At 43.9% G+C, this 20,508-nt stretch overlaps 1 protein-coding gene across 2 annotated transcripts; it reads left to right on the top strand.

Annotated features, from left to right (window-relative positions):
- The first annotated feature begins 3,795 nt into the window (after positions 1–3,795).
- On the top strand, positions 3,796–13,848 carry LOC147718775 (non-histone chromosomal protein HMG-14A-like). 2 transcript variants are annotated; one of them, XM_086918758.1, is made up of 6 exons: positions 3,796–5,317; positions 7,018–7,047; positions 8,057–8,086; positions 8,598–8,648; positions 9,339–9,453; positions 13,193–13,848. In XM_086918758.1, the coding sequence occupies exons 1-6, from the start codon at positions 5,303–5,305 to the stop codon at positions 13,204–13,206; spliced, it is 255 nt and encodes an 84-aa protein (XP_086774884.1). In that variant the 5' UTR covers positions 3,796–5,302; the 3' UTR covers positions 13,207–13,848. The 2 variants fall into 2 exon arrangements, with proteins under 2 accessions (XP_086774884.1, XP_086774883.1); XM_086918757.1 differs by having other exon boundaries at positions 9,339–9,473.
- The last annotated feature ends 6,660 nt before the right edge of the window (positions 13,849–20,508 follow it).

Genomic DNA, 20,508 nt, shown 5'->3' with positions numbered 1-20,508 from the left:
AACCGACCCGCAACGGGCTCCCCAACCACATCTACTGGCATCCGATTCGATCACCAACTCTGGAGACGACCCGAACAGGGCACGACCGTTCCAGGCCTCCATGTGGTCTAGCCACCACTGCATCTCCATCCGCACCTCCTCTGAGAGAGGAATTTGATCCGAGTATCGGAGGCCTTTCCGGAGATGCTGAATTTTCAGGCGTTGCATCGCCCGGTAATGTAGAGGGCCCGGAAAAATTGCCTGAATGGAGGACGCTAGAAGACCTACCACACGTGCCAACGACCTCAATGACACAGTCTGTTTGGAAATAACAGACGTCAACTCTCTCCTGATGTAGCGGAGTTTCTGATTGGGCAAGAGAAGCTGACAAGTCAATGAATCTATCTGAAACCCCAGAAAATCGATAGACTGAGTGGGAACCAAAACCGATTTCTGAACATTGACTAGAAAACCCAGAGACTGCAAGAGTGTGATGGACCACTCCAGATGTTGCAGAAGCTTGAGAGGGCAATCCGCCATAAAAAGAATATCGTCCAGGTAAATAATCAATCGGACCCCCCTGGAACGAAGATGCTCTACAACTGGCCTCAGCAATTTCGTGAAGCACCATGGTGCTGACGAAAGGCCGAATGGGAGAACCCGATACTCGTACCACTGATTCAGCCATTGAAACTGTAGGAATCTGCGATGGGGCCTGTAAATCGGGATAGACAAATACGCATCTTTCAGGTCCAGACGGACCATCCAATCCCCTTCCCGTAGGAGATCCCGCAGAAGATGGATGCCCTCCATCTTGAAGTGCCTGTAGATCACCCCGCTGTTGAAGTCCTTCAGGTTGAGAACCAGGCGAGACCCGCCTCCTTTTTTCTCGACCAGAAAGACTGAACTGACAAAGCCCTGTGGATGGCGTTGGGTAGGAACAATCGCCCCCTTGCTGAGGAGCACCTCTATCTCCTCCGACAGACAAGTCTGAGAGTGACTGGAAAAAAGCATAGGGGTCGGCAGACGGGTTTGATGTATTGGATGATAGAACTCTATCTTGAACCCTTGAACGGTTTCTAACACCCAAGCATCGTTGGAGATCATGCGCCAATTGTTCAGAAAATATTGCACTCTGCCCCCCAACATCACATCGCATGCTTGAATTAGGCTCACCTGTAGCTCCGGAATCTTGATATTGGCCTTGGTGGCCACCAGAACGTCCCTTGCCGTATTGTCCTTTTCCTTTACGGGAAGGGTAGAAGTTGGCGCGGGTGGAGTAGCCAGAGTCGTATTGACCACCACGTTGCTGCGAGGCACCCCTCTGGGACTGTTGTTGAGATCCACGGCCGAACGATCGTCCCCGTTGTCGTCCGGCCTTGGTGAAAACCGGACGCATAGCCCGGCGCAAGGACGCTTGTGCTTTATCTATTCCGCTGAAGGCGGACACAAACTTAGTCAGCTCCTTTAAGAAGGGCTGCCCAAACAGAAGGCCCTGCGCCTCTGGACCAGCCTCAGAGGTCGCTAATTCTGCCAATTTTGGATCCAGTTTAAGTAGAATGGATCGACGCCGTTCTGCTGAAATGGCACAATTAACATTTCCAAACATGCAGACGGCTCTCTGAGCCCACTCGATGAGCTCATCTGGGATTAACCGTCGCCGAGGCTTCCTTGGCCTTGAAACCCAGGTCCAGGATTTTGGAGAGGGGACCCAACATGTCCATCAATTTATCCTGGCAAGACCGCCAGGAGCGGTCCAAGCCCTTCTTCGGATCCTTAGAGTACTTTTTACGGTAGGTAACCATCATAGGGTCCACCTCCGGAGTCTCAGCAATATGGTCCGCAAGGTCCGGTCTCGGACAGGCGCTTCAAAGGGATGGCGAACATGCGCCTCAAGATAAGCCGCCACCGCCGGAGCGTCGTTGAATTTGGATGGACAATGTCTTCTGGTTCGAAATTGAGTAGGGGGGGACGCTCAGGAGCGTCAACAAAATGCTCCTTGCGGAGGCGCTTCTTAGGAGGGGAATCATGACCTGAAGAGGCTTGACCATGGTCGGAATCCTCCGTATAAAGAGACGCAGAAGATTTGGGCTTGTCTGAAGACAAAACCTTCGCCAGTCTCTGGAAGTCCGATTTGTGAGGGTTATGAGGGGACTTGGCGGACTTTTGGGAAGGAGGCAACCAGCCCTGCTGAATAGCATATTCATTAAGATGACGTTTCAGGGGATTAATAGCCCTTACAAGTGCTTTATTAACGGAAAGTTGAACACCTTTATCCAACTCCTCCACCAGGTCATACTCAAGAGAAGTATCCTCCTCCTCATCATAAAAACAGTCTTCATCTGCGTCATAATATTCAGCCATTGCACCAGTATGCAAAAGTCAATGCCCACAAGACTGCAACAAATATGGAGTATCAGGGATACCAGTAAAGGGGGAGTGAGAACCCCAAAGCAGGCTTAAATTGAGCTAAAACTCAAGGAAAAATCAATTTAAATGTGGAGGGAGGTAAGCCTGCCGACAAAATATCACTCTAGGCAGAGCCTATGCACAAAGTATTACAACCAAAGCACTTTCCTGTGCTCCGGCGTCAAAAGTTCAGGGCTGTGGGCTTGAGCGCTGTCAAAAGGCGGTCCTTCACTCAACCGGCAAGAGGACGTGAGGAGAAACAGAGCCTCGAGCCGGAAATAAAGCAGCGCGCATGTGCAACGCTGCAAGCCTCAGAACAACACCGGCTCGAGAGCGCTTGCGCTCTCAATGTGAACCGAGGACCCCTGCTCCCGCTCCACTTCACAGCGACCGGCACAAGCGGCCAGGCGCAGGGAGGCGAGCACGCGCTCCCAAAACAAACACGCCGCGAACGGACGAAGAAAAACACCGGCACACCCACAGGCGGACCGGAGCACAGCCACATACACAAGCAGCGTGCAGGAGTAACAAAGCAGCGCAATACAAGGCAAGTGCATGAGCGATAACAGCAAACAAGAGCAACAATAGCAATTGAAGCAGAATAAGGTAAATAGACTTAACTGGCTGCGGAGCAGCAAAGAAAGAGGAAGAAGGACTAGTGTTTGGAACTTATGTAGTGTATCCTCTATGGTTCCCAAGTGTTCATGGGATTTGTAGTTCTGTTTTTTTATTGGCTGCTGAGCATTTCATTAAAGAAATGCGAAAGCATAATCGGAGCCTCCTGTCCTGACATAGAATTCCTAGCTGGGTGACCTGCGCGCTCTATCGCCACCACTTCTAAGAAGTGAGCAAGTAGCCTGGAATAGGGCACCTGCACTTCTATGTTTCGATTTCAATAACGGTTGGTCGTGTTTAACTTTTGGCTACGGAGAGAGCAGTTATGCTCTGTATTCACACACAGAAGTCTGATATCACACATTATGAAATAATAGACACTTAACCATACATGTCAACAGACTTGATTCAGGTGGGAGACTCCCGACGTTTGCAGCAAAAAATTATTTTGTTTGCAGTCTCCTTGACTAAAAGTGCTTCTGATTCAATGTCAACAAGGGAAATAAATGTCCACAATGTATTTTTTCCAAAATCCCACATTCTCCAGTTTTAAAATGTTGGCATGTATCACACTAGCTGGGCTTGGTGAGTGCGACTAGGCAAATGCAAGTTACTTAAATGCTAGTCTGCGCTAAGAATCCACCACCACCTGCTACAGCCGTCATAAAATGGAGTGTCCCTGATAAAATGGAGCGGCAATTCGTTGACCACGCCCGCTCTGTGGAAGGGGCAAGGCTAGCTGTGGCTCGCCACCTCCTTTCTGTTAAATTGCACAGGAGTTAGGCCTGCCGCTCCGCGCGGTGGAGGAGGGCGTGTCACGTGACGCCCCCCGCGGCTACGCTCAGGAATGGCATCTCTTTTGCAACCAGTTTATGCTGTAAAACTGCCGACATTTTAAAGCCGCGACGTGTAGGGTGGGAAAATCAGATGTCCTAATGCATTTCGACGATAAACACCACGGAAACGACGAATTAACTGCGTTTTATACTGTGCTCATCTAACTGAGGGGGATTGCCTATGGCAGGACTTTGAGATCAGTATGGCTAGAAATCACGTAATAGAAAACTACCCCTAGCGTCGTTTATTGTATAAAAGGCATCCGAGATCCGAATACGTTTTGCAGCTAATTGGAGTCACCTACGCCGTCATTCGAACCTATACTGAGATTATTTTAAAACCGGTTATTTACATTAGTGAAATTCCGCACATTGTGTGGATATTGACTTATTCTTTTGTGTTAACAATGCAAAGAGCGTGCGTGTTTTAGACTCGTAGCTAGGTGCATTAACTCGTGGTTTAGAATGATATTGCTACTCGGCTCCGCTTAAGAATTACGAGATTGGGTTGAAGGTGCCATATTTGAATACAATTTTGGATTCATTCATTTTGTTTCTATGATCGAACGGGCTCGCACCTTTGTGTAAATGTTAATATATTTTGTATTATTAGTGTTTGCAAGATAAACAATTCTTACAACTCGATTATAAAAAATTAGAATCAAAACAAACGAAATATCCCTTTGTTGGCGTCGCTTTATCCCGATTTCTTTGCTTGGTCGTGGGTCCTAAAAAGTGGTCACAATGCGTACACCCGAGTAGTGGCCATCTTGACAAGCTAGGATAGGGGACGTTAAAAGAAAACCGTATTCCTGCAATATACGATGTAGTGAATTAAACGTTCGTTTGCACATGCATTTGAAATGCGTTTCAAAATGCATGTATTTGATTATGTAAAGAGTTCGATGTTGCTACGTGAGATTCCCAAAACTCCTCGTTATTTTTGAAAATACCATAAAACGATGCAGTAGTTTAATTAAGAAAAAATATTCCGATCTGAAATGGCCGCCGCGCTTGCGTAGAGCCGCTAGCGGTTCCTCGGCCGCTTATCAGGGTGTCCCTCTTCTCTATCTATGTAGTCCAATTCCATCTTCTCCCGGCCGCAGAGGAGGACGAAAGGAGGAGAAATAACCCGCCTACATTTCCTACTCATGACGCCTAGCGCTAAGGCAGGACCAACCCTTTTAACCACCCCATTGGGCGAATCCAATCTCATTCCCTAATGCCCCCGCCCTGTTCAACCCTACTGATAAGCGATTGGGTGTAGGGGACGCCAATCCTTTTAAGATTGGGCCCCACTTAGCGCAGCCCATTCATGTAGTTTGGTTGCGTGCTGGTGTATTTTACTGTTTGCAATAAAGGTCTTTTAACAGTGGTACTGATATTAAACTCTTCGTTGCAGTCAGTTTCACTGCAGCGTTTCGACCTCCAGACTTCGAAAGCCATTACAGCCGCCTGCAAACATGCCCAAGAGAAAGGTGAGTGCCCTGGCGTCTCCATCCCTCAAGGAAAATGCAGCGCGCAGTCGGCTAGGAGATATGCGCTTCATAATACTAAACATCAACAATACTTGGTTGGCTAATAGCTTAGGAGATCCAGGTTTGCTTGTTAATTATCGCTGAAAGGGTTCCTTGCGCATCAGCGACTATAAAAGGCGGCTTCCAAAAATATGAGTCATGCACCGAAAATCTTAATCGTGCAAATACGGCTATGTCTGGTTCGTTTTACTCTAAGTTTTATTTGGTATTCAGTTTTTTTTTTAAACACGGCCTTTTCTCACTGTTTAAAGGTAATCTAGAAGAGGTCTTCTTGTTTGTCTTTGTTCGGTAACCTATCCGTTTAATCTTGCCAGATTCCGCAGTTACGGGTCGGGCCATTAGGGGGCGCATGATTTGGAGCCAAAATTAGCAGCTGGCGAGGCCCGGGGCGGCTGCCGTTGTCTCCCGCCTCTTCTCATTCCAGCCACACCACTCCCCTGTGGGTTAAGCCAGAACTACGTGCGAGCCAACGCAACGCACTCTGGGAAAGACTCGCGCCCACTCTTGTTGCAATGAGACATTGGTCGGTGTGACAGGAAACGGCGGAACGAACGGGTTACTCCCATCCGAATAGCCAACGGCTTTACTGTTGGGAATCGAATACTGTTCTGCTCCGTGTACAGTCTTTGGGCAACACGTACCTATCTCGGGCGATGACTCAGTTTTGATTTAGCGGTTGAAGAAGTTCGCCATCTAACTGAAGCCGCCATTGTTTCTTCCGCGACATTCTTATTGCAGCAAAACCTGGCGGGAATAGTTTGAATGGTAGCCTCTTTACGTCATGAGGTCATGGCGTAAACAGGAAGAGCGAAAGCGCGCAAAGCATTGCGGGGACTGTAGTCCTCCCATTAATCTGTAAACAGTTCGCTATGCACACATTTTAGTTTTTCCGTTTTATATTCTAAAACCACATGACAAGTCCGTAACAGGTAATCTTAATCTGTCGGGAAAAGTCGCACTCCAACTTTGTGCTATAGAAATGCTTTCTGGGTTCCTTAAAATGCACTGGGGTCGATCTGGTGAGTCCGTTGTTTTCAGTTTTAATTATGGGTCCAAGCAATTGTGCATTTCAATTCTTAGATCGACAGTTGCCCACATTATAGTTAGGGTTACCACCGGCACCACCAGCATTTTAATGACCCAGCCGGCACAAAAATAAGCAAAGTCGGCCAAACCGGTATAGTCCTTTTATCTATGCGGTTTTGTTAAAAATTATATGTATTGTCGCTTCCCGACCTTTACAGAATTTTAAACCATAACAAATAAATGGCCGGCATTTTTCTCTTCGAAAGGTCCAAAGTTCAGTGTGAAATGCCTGCAGTACGAGTAACCCAACTAGAGATACTATACGTTGAGGGGGGAGTGTTTTATCTTACTAGTGCAGGACGTCCCAGATGGAATGTAGTTGAGATTCCTGGAAGCTATTTACTCTTCTCAGCGCAACGCAGTTTCTTAAAAACGTATGGGATTGTTTGCTTTATTTTTGGATTACTTGTTAAATGTCATCTGAGGCCACGATGCAGTTCAAGCTTATTCGTTTCACCATATATGCACCCAATCGTTTCATTTTTCACTGACCCACTTTTTTGTTGATAATTTTGTATAGCTTTCTACAGTGTCACTTTTATTTCTTTCTTTAGGCTGCGTCTGATGGTGAAGCCAAGGACGAGGTGAGTTGAGAAATCACAGTTAATGTTTTTTCGAACTACTCTTCTCCGTTTCCAATTTTACTTTGTTGGCATGCTTTGTTCATAATGTACACGCTCTTTTATGTTTCTGACACTTTGGCATTCGTACACCAGCAACCACTGCTGAAGTAGGTTAGGTGGGTGTGGACCTGGTTACTCAATGTAAAGACAGTAGCTTGTCGCAAGGTAGTCTGTTCTTTTCAGGTGCACACATCGCAACCCTAGTATAGGCTCAGAAATGTATGGAAATACACCCAAGCTTGACTTGTAATATTCCCGTTATATGACCGAAAATGGCAGTGGAGCTTCAGTGGCTTTTTTCTTTCCCGCGAAAAGGAAGCTGTGGTCAAATCTTTTTAAAAATATCGTACCCAGAAAGTGCAATCTGAAGATTTACAGGAGCAATTGTGTGCAATTAAGGGACCATCCAATGTATACAAAGGGAAAAACAGTTCACCCTTGCAACGCTAGCAATCGCAAACAACGGGCATTATAGAATGTTGTTTTTGAAATGTATTGTGGCATTATTTTCTGGACGGGGGTCTTTAAAGGAATTTTTACATAACTAATAGTTGTGCCTTTGTGTCACAAGGGTAAGTAAGGAAACGTATAACGGTTGTTGTCCTTGTAATGCTTAATTGCTCGTTTTGCATGTTTTTATTTATTGTAGGAAACGGCTTGTTGCAGTTTATCATACTTGAAGTTTATCATACTTGATATATCTGTTTAGGTTGTGGTGGGGATTTTGTAGCCACCGACTGACCGGATTTAGAGGGATCGTCTTTTTCTTCACCAAAGCTATTTAGGTACTCTAATTGCAGTGAAGGTGGCCTAGTGCTCACTCTTGGGAAACAGTTTCACAATACCTATCAAGTAAAGAGTCGCTAAAACAAAATTGGCAGATTTCTTGTAGAAAACAAGTTTAGATAATTCATGTTATTCTGTTCAAACCTTTATGTTAAATACTTGACCCGTGTTTTGATCTTTGCAGCCCAAGAGGAGGTCGGCCAGGTTGTCAGCTGTAAGTACTTAAGTCTAAACTTTTTTCTTTCTGACTTAGCACTCCTAGTTCTCACATTTTAAATGTCATATGTAAATGAAATTGGATAATGATTTGCTGCTTTCTAATGCAAGGCTGGTTTGGGAAAAAGTGGACTTTGGCCCATGTGTTCAACCGGAAATGGCGGAAACCGAGGGTTCTCTCTGCCTTTGACTTTAGTTTACTGTCAGTCCACTTAAGTACCAAGGCAGTTTGTGACGTCACTGTACGTTTTCATTTGTGTGCATGTCAGGAATCCTACAGTTGTGTACTGTAATGTGTCACCGACACCAGCAGATCATTGAGTGGTGGTGGCTATTTGTCTCGAAATGTGTGCGGAATTTCTTTTAGCAAATTAGAAGAACGGGTGTGGGCCTCTTTATTGAACATGAAGACAAGTGGTTTGAGTCGGGATGGCAACCTCTGTCCGTATGTTACGCGTTAAATAATTACTCGTCTGCTTTCAATCTAATTTTCTGGTTTGTCCTTGTAGAAACCTGCTCCACCTAAGCCAGAACCAAAGGCCAAAAAACCAGCGGCAAAGGTAAATACAAAGTAAATCGTTATTCGTCTACTAGGACAAATCACCCAGCTTTTCAGCTATTTTAATTACAGTTCGGCATACTTATTTTTCCATGGTATTAAGCAACTTTAAGTCATTGACTATAGTGTATACAACTTTAATTTGACCTGGTTGTGACTATGGACTTCTTTTTCCAGAATGGCCATACTAATGTATCTGTTGCATTTATCGGTTCACTTTCAGATTCAAAAGAATTCACCTCTCCTGATTTCTATGAGTGAACTTCTCTGAAAATCAAATCACTTTTCAGTCGTATCAACAGATCAAGTTGATTGTAATAAACTGACATTATCTAGAAAGTGTATCAAATCTTGTAGTGCATTCTTTAGTGTCTGAGCCTATTTTCCATAAAGGGATTCTGTGCCACATTTACTCACTAATAGAGGAGATAAGGTGGGTGAATAGGAACACCCTATTTCACTTGCACTAAGGGTATCTGACGTGTGGGTGGGGAGCTTGTTATTAATGTGTGTGTAGATCAGATCCCAGTGATGGGTTTTGTTTTTGAGTGGAGCCAGGTGGCACACACTACTTTTCATCCTCCACCTATGTGAAATGGCCAGCGTAGTTTACATTTTTACCTTTTATACTGCGAGCCGTTTTGTGCATTTATACTTGAATGTTGAGTATTTGTAACTTGTTGTTTAACAGAAGTCAGCAAACGATAAAAAGGACGACAAGAAACCAGCAAAAGGAAAAAAGGGAGCCAAGGGCAAGGATGAAAATAAGCAAGATGACGCCAAGGAAGAAAACCACTCTGAAAACGGTGATACCAAAACTAATGAGGTACCATAACTGTAGCAATACAGTTCTGTGTGAGGATTCCTGTTATAAGAATAGAATAGTCTATATAAATAAGAATAATTGTTACTCGTGTCTGTTTTTATAACAGGAATCCACATTCTAGCTGATAAACTAACCAAAATACCTGAAATGCATGTATGATCAACACTTAAGTTCTTAGAAGCTCAGTGTGATATACATTGCAAGTTATCAGCTAGTAATGACAAAATTACATGAACTGTTGAGGGTAAAAGAGGACCATACACAAAACAGTGTTGCAAACATTGATTGTGAATGGATAAAGGTTTAAGATGCCCTTCGTGTCTTTTTTTTGATTGTACCATTGTACCTTTTTGTATAAAAACATATATGTATTTATGATAAAATTACTTGGTCATTGTTTCAACAAGAGAGTCTACATTCTCCAGCTATGGTGTTGCTATATATGGATTTTGTTTGCCATATTAAATGAACTGGGAAAATGTACAATATACTTAACTTTTCTAGGTTTTCTTTGGGCTTCCATTCTTAGTTCACATCTGTTTCTACATTTTTTTTCTTCTGAGAGTTCTAAATGTACCAGTGTCAGCCTGCTACTTTTGTGATCACTTCAAATGTTTTAGAACTTGAGAAAGCAGGCAGACTATTATCATTAACGTATGAAGATGCAAACAGGTCTCTTTTATAGGAGGGTCTGTCCTGAATAATTTTGTCCCTGGAGTTTCTTGTCACCAGGGACAAAATGATGGTTCTGGTATTACTGAAAAACCAAGTTACTGACAAATTATTAGGTGACTGACACAGCCCACTAGTCCCAATTAACATCAATGTTGTCACCGCTGACATAATGGTCAGTTTGCTACAAGTGCGTGGCCAACATGTTTCTCGCCTAGTGAGTAAGAAATCACGTGGCTATTCGTCAGGTTAAGAAACAGTACACTATCTACACAGTAGTTCGATCGGTGATGCTCTCCAAGGTGAACCAGGCACTCTGCTACCTAACATTGAGGTATCTTTTTTATATATATATATATATATATATATATATATATATATATATATATATATATATATATATACATACATACATACATACATACATGGTTAACTTTTGTTATGTACGTCCTCTGCCTGGCTGTCATTTGATGGAGCCTGACCATAATCCAAATTGTGTTTGTCCTATTTGACGGTGGTTGGTTACCACCACCCTCTCCTCAGTACCATGATGTGTGTCCCGTTTTGCTTCTTTGACTTTATACGGCTAAACGCTCTTTCGTCGCACTAATCACCCATTCATGTGATTTGGCATGTTTACTTTGGAGGCTGCTGTGTCCATTGTCTTTTTTGATTAATTATGATTTCTGTTATTGTTTCCTTGTCCTCTAAATTGTAATGGTCAGTCCATTCTATTTATAATAAAAAGGTACCTCCATGTGAGGTAGCAGAGTGCTTGGTTCACAGTGGAGAAAATCACCAAACCAACCACGGTGTAGATAGTGTAGTGTTTCTGGTCTTGGCGAATTGCCACATGATTTCTTACACACTAGGCGAGAAACAGGTTGACCACCCAGTTGTAGCCATCATGTCAGCGGTGACACATTGATGTTTTTAATTGGGACCAGTGGGCTCGTAGATTAAATTAATTTTGGAGCACCACTTCGTCTCCTCTTATTCTGATGAAATGCTGTAACCATGTACAGAACATTCACCATTAAACCACCGAGGTGAAATATTAGTATCCTGTACACCCCACTGGACCTTAGGGCCTGTGGGTGAAAGTCACTAACCTCGGACTGAGCGTTACCATTGTAGATAGAGGTCAAATGCTATGTAACCCTGTAGAGCATAGTGTCTATACACCCTAGAGGTGAAGGTCACTGCAACTCTGTACAAAGCATACTCCTAAATCCTTGAAGTGAAACGGCTGAACTAATTAAACACCATTCACTATTAAACCCTAGTGATGAGAAGGGTCTAACCATATACAGCCCGTTATCTAGCCAGCCAAAGAGGCAACCCCTTCTACGTCTGTACACTTTCTGTCCGGATACAAAGGGTTACAGTTCTTTAACCCTGCACAGAGCACTGTCCATCCAGACAAGAAGTGGAAGTCTTTAACTCTGTACACGCAATTCTTACCTTGCTTTGGAGTTGAAAGGCTCCTTCCCAATAGGACCCATTAAAAATTCAACCCTTGAGGTGAAAGGCTCCAAGCCTCTGCTACCACTTAATCATACAGGTGAAATTACCTGTAGCACAGTTTAAACCATTAGTTCGACGATGTACCCTCCGGATCTGCAAACCCATGTACCATTCAGCCCTAAAGATATGTAACCTTTACATACAATTAATCATTCAATCAGAAACATGAATTGATCTCTAACCTTTTACAAACCATTTACCATCCAACCAAAAACCTAAAAGGTGCTGTAACCCTTCACACGTCATTTACCACATAGCTTACATGAGTAAAAGCTATGTAAACCTTTACAAGCCATTACAGCTTAAAGATATGTAACCCTTATCTTATAGAAACTTAAGTTCTACAGGGATCCCGGGTGTATGTCAGGCTGGCCTTTTTCAACACACCACTTTACCATGAATGTTTTTCACAAATATTATGGCCAATTTTGAAATGTGTACCCTAAGAATGATGGCATTGGGTGACTGATAACACACTGTGTGTGTTTATGTATTGAGATATAGAGCCACTAGCTCCTTTCCTCCATAGACTGCACTCAAATGGTGGGACATCTGAACTTTTATTTCAAGCAACTTCAAAGAGTCGCTTTTCGGCACTTGTTGCCTTTGTCAATCTGGCGTGATAAAAATTGCCATTTGGTTGCACCATTAAAACCCATCCCCTCCATGTAAATAGAGTAAGTACTTTCCGTTCGTTAACCCCTTGCGTGCGGGGCGTATTCCCCGCCTGTGCTGACTCCGCCTTGCGCGGGCGCAGTCATGGCGGAACGGTTCCGTCATCAGCACAGCTCAACCGACGTTGATGACGGAACCGTTCCGTCATCAGCATGGAAGGGGTTAAGGAAACAATGTCTGTCCTAATACACGATCAAATAGCCATGATTTCATGTTTTGTATTTAAAACAATTTAAACAATGCGCTATCCGTGCACCACCAGCAAATTGGGCACATGTCAGCAAACCACGTTGGGAGTGTTGGGAGACATAATAATCTCAAAGTGCCCTATGATTGTGCTCTCGTCTTGATCTACTACCACATTTGCTATTTTAGCTTTTTTTTGCCACTTAACTTACATGATTTTGCACTACAGGACAACATTTAAATGGACCATTGACACTGGTTTGTGTGTTTTTGAATTCTGGCATTGGCTGATCTGAGCATACAGGATTCCTTGACAACGAAAGATCCATGTCCCAACTTTGTACTATAAGTCCCACTTAATGAAACTTCCTCTGCCTATTACTGACTGACTGGGAAACAAGATGGGTCAAAAAGCATTTATAGAGGGTGGGAGATGGGGAGTGAGTACACTAAGTAAAATGTGCTATTGCAACTGCCGTTAACCATTTTCAGATGTATTAGGCCTAAGAGTACCTTAATAGTTACTACTGCCAGAAACTTGAATTACTCTTGTTAAATAGGAGTATGTGTACGTGAAGTTTTTTAAAGTATAGATTTGAGATTTTTTTTTCTTGTTTGTTTTTCTCATGTGTTCTTTATATTTTGCTTTTGTCACGTAGACGCCAGCAGCTGAAGCATCTGTCGAAAAAGAATCCAAGTCCGAGTAATATCAGCTCTGTCCTCTATTTCCATCATTCGGTCTCCATACCTCCATGCTGTATTGTTAACAGAGAGGAATATTTTTATCAACTATTTTATAAACGCAGGTTTTTTTAGCATGAATTTAATTGTGGAACATCTTCATCTCGGTTACTTGGGAAATAAATCTACGACGCAATGATCATTGTTTTAAAGAATTTGTGATTGTTCTAGTTTGTATGGTACTTGGAAAGAATAAGTGGTGGTAGTTTTTGACTTCAGTCAATGTGTCCCTTTTTGTGTAAGTCATGCTTATGGACTTTGGATCATGATTTTACCCTGTATATGTTGTATGGTTTCTTAAAGTGGGGAGGTCTCAAAAGAAAATAACTGTCAAACATTCCAGTGATTCTGTGGGTTGTTTTTATAAGAAGGTAAAATATTTTCATGAAATCCTAAGAGCTGGAAATTTGTTTCCCAAATGTTTATTATTTTGCCGCCTATTTAGGAAAAAAAGTGAATCATGTTTTTAAATTAAGTACAAACATTGCTTTTAAATAAGCAGACTGGTTGCACCTACCCACTGTTGAGAATTTTGCTGGATATACCTTAATAAAAAAGACTCCTCAAAAAGTTACGTCCTTGTGTCATTTGTACAACAGTTTTTTAAAGCCAAATTGTTATGGCCAGAAAATACGTCCATAGGACGTTAAATCTTTATCTCAATATCTCCCCTGATTCTCAAGCTTGGAATGACATTGTCCACTTGTATGTTCGCTGTAGGCCAGACATCTCTGCGAAGTTTTCATTCCAAACTTCTACAAGAAGGGGCAAGTTAAGATTTTTTTTTTTTTTTAGTGAACCAGCAAAGACATAGTAGTAACTTTTATAGTCCGAAACCACTATGCCCATTGATTCTCTACATACGAACAATAGCATCGCTAAGAAGCCGTATCAAGAGCATGCCTGCTCCCACTTTCTCTCAAGAACTCCGGCACTTCACCTAAGACTAAATTACATTTTCCAGAAAAGAAAAACTGCTTCTTATTAGTTGTACCTGTAGTGGGGTCAAAGGCCAGTCTTCTTGCAGCCCAGGGCCCTCTACTTCATGCAGTGATGCCCTATTGACAGTCTATGGAAAGTTTATCATCAATTTTCTTTAGAAATTTTGTGTGTATTTCAGTGATGCATACACTATAAAAATGTTATGTGCACATTTTGAAAAGGTAGTACAGCTTGCTTTCTTTGCTTATTGTTTGGTTTTTGCATTCTATACTAGTTATCTGGTCTCACTGCAGTGACGTGCACACTATTTATTATCTTTCATATACAGAGCGACGGTTCATGATGGCTGGTTTACAATTGTGCAATAAACCTGCCATTTTTAGGTCAAGCCTGTAACTGCGTCCAAGCACTGTTCTTGCGAAGACTCATAGGGGCTTTCAGAAATCGCTTCAGATGCTTGCTTTTACTTTTGCCCCAGGTTGTTGGCCTTTGCGTGCAGCTTTTTAACAAAGACTGCATGCAATTAACCAAAGGCGGGCGCATTGCTCTGCCCATGGCCTATTGGTGGCGGTTACCCGCACAGGCCACATCTCTTTTCAATTATCGTGCCCCGACACTGGCGCGACAATTGAAAACAGATTGCTCGCTGCAGCGCGGGCATGTTTCCCTGAAATGGTTCATCTGCTGGGTCTGCACTGGACGGTGCGTTAATTGCCTTCACAGCCACTTGCTATAGTGTGATATTGATCAAAAGGAAACATTTGTTTTTACCCTCTGACTGTTGAACCGCATTCGAGAATGACAAGAATATTTACAGATGCAACAGTCATACTCCAGTAGATGGCGCTTCAAGCGCGTTTGTCAGAATACATCTGAAACAAAGTTGGACTTAAAATAAGTAAAACTGCCTCTGGCACATGACTTCTGTCCAGTCCCTTGATAAATGAATGACTCCGCCAGGCCTAATTAAATGTTTAGTATGACGCCAAGAGACGGTGTATTTAGGGCGCAACAGAGGGCACAGCATGCAGTTCTACCCGAGATATCAACGAGAGTCCTCCCAGGCTGTAACCGGGTGGGCTGCCAGAGCTCATACGTGGCTTTGGAGAGAATTGTCCAAGGTAAGGTTCTGTAAACGCCTTACGCTTCATTTACGTTCCTTGGCTTTGCACTCCCCCCCCCCCCCCCCCCCCACCCGACACACACAGACTCTCCAATATGACTGTTTTGTGCGCTCCTCGACAACCTGTGCCACGAAACATGGGCCTGGGAGGCGAATCCGTACCCCTTTAGGCCCGTGGCAAACTCCTTCCGGGGGCAAAGCCCACGAAAATGGGGCGCACCAGATTGGTCGCCCATAAGCTAGCCGCTAGCCACCCAATCAAGGAAGTAATTGGCAAGCTGCCAGGGGAATTCATAAAGGGTGGAAAACACTGACTGGGCACATGAACCCCTTCCCCAAGAAGAACCAGAGCGCCAGTGCTGAAGGCTATTAGGATCCATAACATTTCTACGTGTTCGTATTTACTTATAGTGCACATGGAATCAATGTTATAGCGCTCCTTCGGGTCTATGTTGCGTTCTATAAATCTGCAAAAAAATGCACTGTTAAGGGATTCTATCTGTTTAATGTGCTTAGAAACCGCGTCAGTGATAGTTATATTAAAAAAAACACATTTTGTACACTGCTTCTGCAGCGAGCGGCCTTTGTGCGCTTTAATAGAAATATCGAAATTCCATTGAACAGTGAAGTCCTAGGAACTCCAGATATCACTGGAGACAGAAAGTAAGGATATTTCTTGACATGGGACAGCAGACGTGTTGAATATGGCTTGTTGAGGTGGAGCTGTGGACATGTGTTCAACTTATTCCTGAAGGACAAGAGGATTGGTTGAGTTCTTGGAGCCACGAGCTTGCACTTGACGCAGAGAATCTTAAATGTAATTGTAGCATCTACCGGCAGGTCTGCCAGTATGTAACCAAGCGCCTCTTTACATCTTCAGCCGTGCGGCGCTGGGTCCTCCGCATCGCCAAAGCCATGGTCAGATCGACCGCCAGATTAGGAGTTTCCTCCTAATGGGCATCGCAGTGAGCACACCAGAAACACGGACAGAAAAAATCCTTGCTGTGCAGGAACTGGTGTGCATGCACACGGAGGGGCACAGGTTGTGCACCCCTGTATGCATCCACATGCGGTAGAGGCACAGGGGGCCGTGCATGGCACCCCTTGTTTCCTCTCCACCACGGTATTCATGGAGGAGGAACCTCCATGACTCTGCCAGCTGAGAGGAAACTCAATATGCTATGCGGACACACCAAGCACATTGCGGCCCCACTGGCTGCTGCTGCAAAAACAACAAGTGATGGACTGAATGTGGATCAATGTCACACACTCCCCCAGTCAAAGGATCTGGGCCCAAATCCATCGTTTTTTTGCACTCCACACCACCCTGGGTTAGACAATGGCGATATGCAAATCAGCTCTGACCCTGTTGCCCCATGGGAACAGTCCAGTCCGAACTACAAAAGCCATGTCCTTCCCAGAACGGAATCAAGCATCCGAGGACCGGACCGGTTTCGAGGTAACACCTCATCAGCCCGGCTAGCTTGACTCCAAGTGGTGTGGAGTGCCTGGGACCCACGTAAAACTGGGGGAGTGTGTGACATTGATCCACATTCAGTCCATCACTTGTTGTTTTTGCACTCACTGGCTGCTGCAGCAGAGGTTCAACCACCCAAATCATAGGGCGCTTGGGAGACCACCACACACCCCCATGAGACTGGCAGTCTGATTCAGGCTCCAAGTGTTCTTTTTGACAGATTTGAGGGGGGCTGTAGCATGGAGGATGTCCTTGACTGAGCGATGACTGATGGCCTCTGACTCCAATGGCATTACCACTATTGAATTATAATGACATCAGTGAGTAGGCTGCAGTCTTCAATTGGTCAGTGGTCACAAGGTGCTTGATTTTCTTCAGTGAGTGAAGAAAGAAATTGGCAGACTGGACTAACCTCTCAATGGGACGGGCTAGCGAGTGCCATCCATGGGGCATACAGAGATTTAATTGAGGAAGAGTGAGAAGAAACCATCGATTTTTGGTTGTGTTTCAGTTGAGTCCTGTTCATGCCCTTTAGCTCCACCTGTATTGACTTATTTAGATATACCTCTAGCAAACCCTGCCCGACCCCCCCCCCCCCCAACATCCATTGACCCGATTTAGTGTGCTACAAAGCCCTGCAGGCACTACTCACCGCAATGGAGAAAAGCAGCAATTTTCTTTCCTGACGAACAGGTGAACCACCCCCCAGGAACCGTGACTGGCTGATATGAGCCTCTGAGCCAAGTTTCGCTTGGTTTATTCTGTAGCAACACATTGTAACAATAAACTTGTTCCATTCGAACACACAAAATCGTGTGACAAAAGCATGGACCCATAACCCACCTCTGGCCTGAATAGTGGGGGAAATGTGTTGCTAATTATATAGCGCAAACCTAATTGTAGGTCAAAGAGCATTGTATATTACTGAAGGTCAGAGCTGGATTGGGATCAAAAATTGGCCTGGGCACCCAAAAAGCAAGCGGCCCACATTTGTGGATCGAGTCTTTTTTCAAAAAACTGCTTCAGTGCTTTAAGTGTTATAAAAAGAAGGCGGGGGTTCTATAAACCAGGCATGTTACCTTAACTTTACTTAGATAAAAACAAGAATTTGCAATGCAGTAGATCTCTCAATTGCGAGAATTTGAGCTTTCGGCATTGTAAATGACCATGCCTTTTACTTGTGTTTAAAAAAAAAAAAAAAAAACCTTCAATAATAGAAGTCATTTTCAATACCAATAGGTCAAATTTTTTAAAGTGCGAGACCTATTGCATTGCAAATGCTTTTTTTAGAAGTTCCTAAATACCCCAAATTGATGTTGAAAAAGTGGTTTGATACTTTTGAAAACTATCTGTTGTGTATTTATGGTGTCGAGGTTTTGCCTGGAAAAAAAAGCTATTTAGTTTTTTAGGTACAGCAGCCATTGACCTATTTAAAAACTTAGCTCCTATAAGTGGTCACGGTGTAGGATGGGACGTCTACAAAGAAGCAACAGCCAGATTCCAAAAACAATTTGTCGATTGGCCTAATGTAATGATAAAACGACATGCTTTTAACAAAAGAAAGCAACATGTGGATGAGTCCATTGAAGACTTATGTTGCTGCTCTTAGAGTCTTGGCAGCTAATTGCGATTTTGGAGCTAATATTGATTGCTGTGTAAGGGATCAATTTGTTTTTAATTGCGAGTCCAAGAAGGTGTAAGAAAGATTGTTAGCTTGTTGAAATCCAACATTAGCTGAAGGTTTAGATATTGCTAAAGGCATTGAGAGATCTATTCATCAGCTAGAGCTATTTCCAATGAGGAAGTTAATCCTTCTTCTCATGTGTGTGCCATTCAACCTGTTCAAAGACCATTTAAACCAGGAGTTACAAAAAGTAGTAAACTAAGTTTTTTAGATATGGGTCGAAGACGCATCTTGCTAATGTTCCTGATTGCCCTGCTTTAAAAATAAAATGTGACATAGATGGACATTTTTAAAGTTTATGTAAATCCATGAGCACTCTTTCAAAGGTTTCTGTAAATTCAGTTTAAATGTTCAAGAGGACTTGGACAATTTACTCTTAACGTATGATCCTAATTCTGAATGGTATATTAACAATGGAAATCTACCTTTGATTAGGCGGCAGGGGCTGAAAGCGCAGCTTTGCGTAGGGAGGAAGCACAAGTCTTCCGGAAAACTGATTTTGTTAGAATGGGACATAATGGTTAGCATGCACAAACTGAGAGCCGGCTACTCACTCTAATGCTCCGAACACTCAATAGAACAGGAGAGGAAATGCAAGGGAATGCTAAGGGGTAGCTTAGTGAAAGTATTGGGGTATTTATCGCTGATTAAAACAAATCTAAGGGAGGCGTGACAAAAATTAACACTAATCAGTCACTGTATAAGGTAGTTGGAGCCCTAGAGAGTGGTGGGATCCATTGGGGTGTGGGTGTAGTTCAAGTGGAGTTAGATCACTCTGACCTTAAATATTACGTACAGCATACCTCCCTGTATTGTCACTGCTTCATGTTGAATAATGTTTGTGCTGTGGTCTGAAAGGGGGTAGTCGAGGTCTCTAACTCACATGAAAATAGATTGGAATATTGAAGCACAAACTCTCAAACAAATGTATACCAATGACTATTAAACATGTGGCAGAGATGGAAGTCACAATGGAAAAAAAAAATCTACCTTTTAAAGCACCTTTAGGTGTTCACATTGGAAAAGTAAGTTTAGATGTCATGGCAGATTCTGGGTCACCCATTAATGTTCTGATATTTCTTTTAAGGAGAATTGGACGGACGTTGATCGTAAACAGACATATCAATCCCAAAGTGTTAGACCTGTCTGGCTTTTTGGCGAAGTCCCTCCTAATTTTTATTTATTTTGTCCCCTTTTTGCCCCTCATACCCTTGTTAATTTTTGTGTCTACTGACTTTTTGTAGGTGTTGGTCAGGGGGATAGGTGTTTTCTTCCCCCCTCATAATCTTTTACCTCAGGCCCAGAGGCCTGTTCTGACAGGAAAGTTGGCACCACCTAAAATGGTGGCCACCAACTGCCCCAACTGTCACCAACAGAACTTGGCCATAGCCTAGAATAGGGCATTCCAGAACCTTCTGGTCCATTCTGGACCACTGAGAGGGCAGCCTATATAAGGCGGAATGCTGGGCAGCCATTTTGTCTGTCAGTGAGGAACAGCAGGAGTGAAGGTTGAGGTCTGTTAGGGGTAGGATCCTGAAGGGTGGTTTACTCTACAAGGGTTGCCCTCTGTCTAGGTATTTTTCCCCCAGGCCTGTTGTCCTAGCCGTGTTAGTTTCATCCTGCTGACCCTGGACAGCAAGGTGCCTCCCGTCAAGTGAAGGGGTTAATCCCAGTGGGCAGAGGAGCTGCAAGTGGCCCCGCGCTGTGAATTGATCTGGGTACCCCCCCTATATTATCTCACTTGTCCCTGTCCAGTATGGAGTGCTAGCAGAACCGCTGAGAATACGAGGAGCTGGGAGATCCACCAGTGTTAAGCCACCTCTGCCCCCTCTCTGTGTGGAGGACGCAGGGACTTGTCCTGCCTGAAGCGGTGATCCCTGACCCTACCCCTTACCGGTGTCTGGTCCTGCCCGGTGGAGTGAGGGAGTTTGCTGCCTTTCTGCTGTTGCCTGGTTGCTTCGTGGGCCGGATCCCCTGGGGTCTTGTGGGCGCTCCTGAGGCGGCGCTG

Source organism: Lissotriton vulgaris, chromosome 4_1, assembly GCF_964263255.1.
Source record: "Lissotriton vulgaris chromosome 4_1, aLisVul1.2, whole genome shotgun sequence".
NCBI lineage: Eukaryota > Metazoa > Chordata > Amphibia > Caudata > Salamandridae > Lissotriton > Lissotriton vulgaris.
The sequence above is the reverse complement of the archived record's forward strand: the minus strand, read 5'-3'. Positions and strand labels throughout refer to the sequence as shown.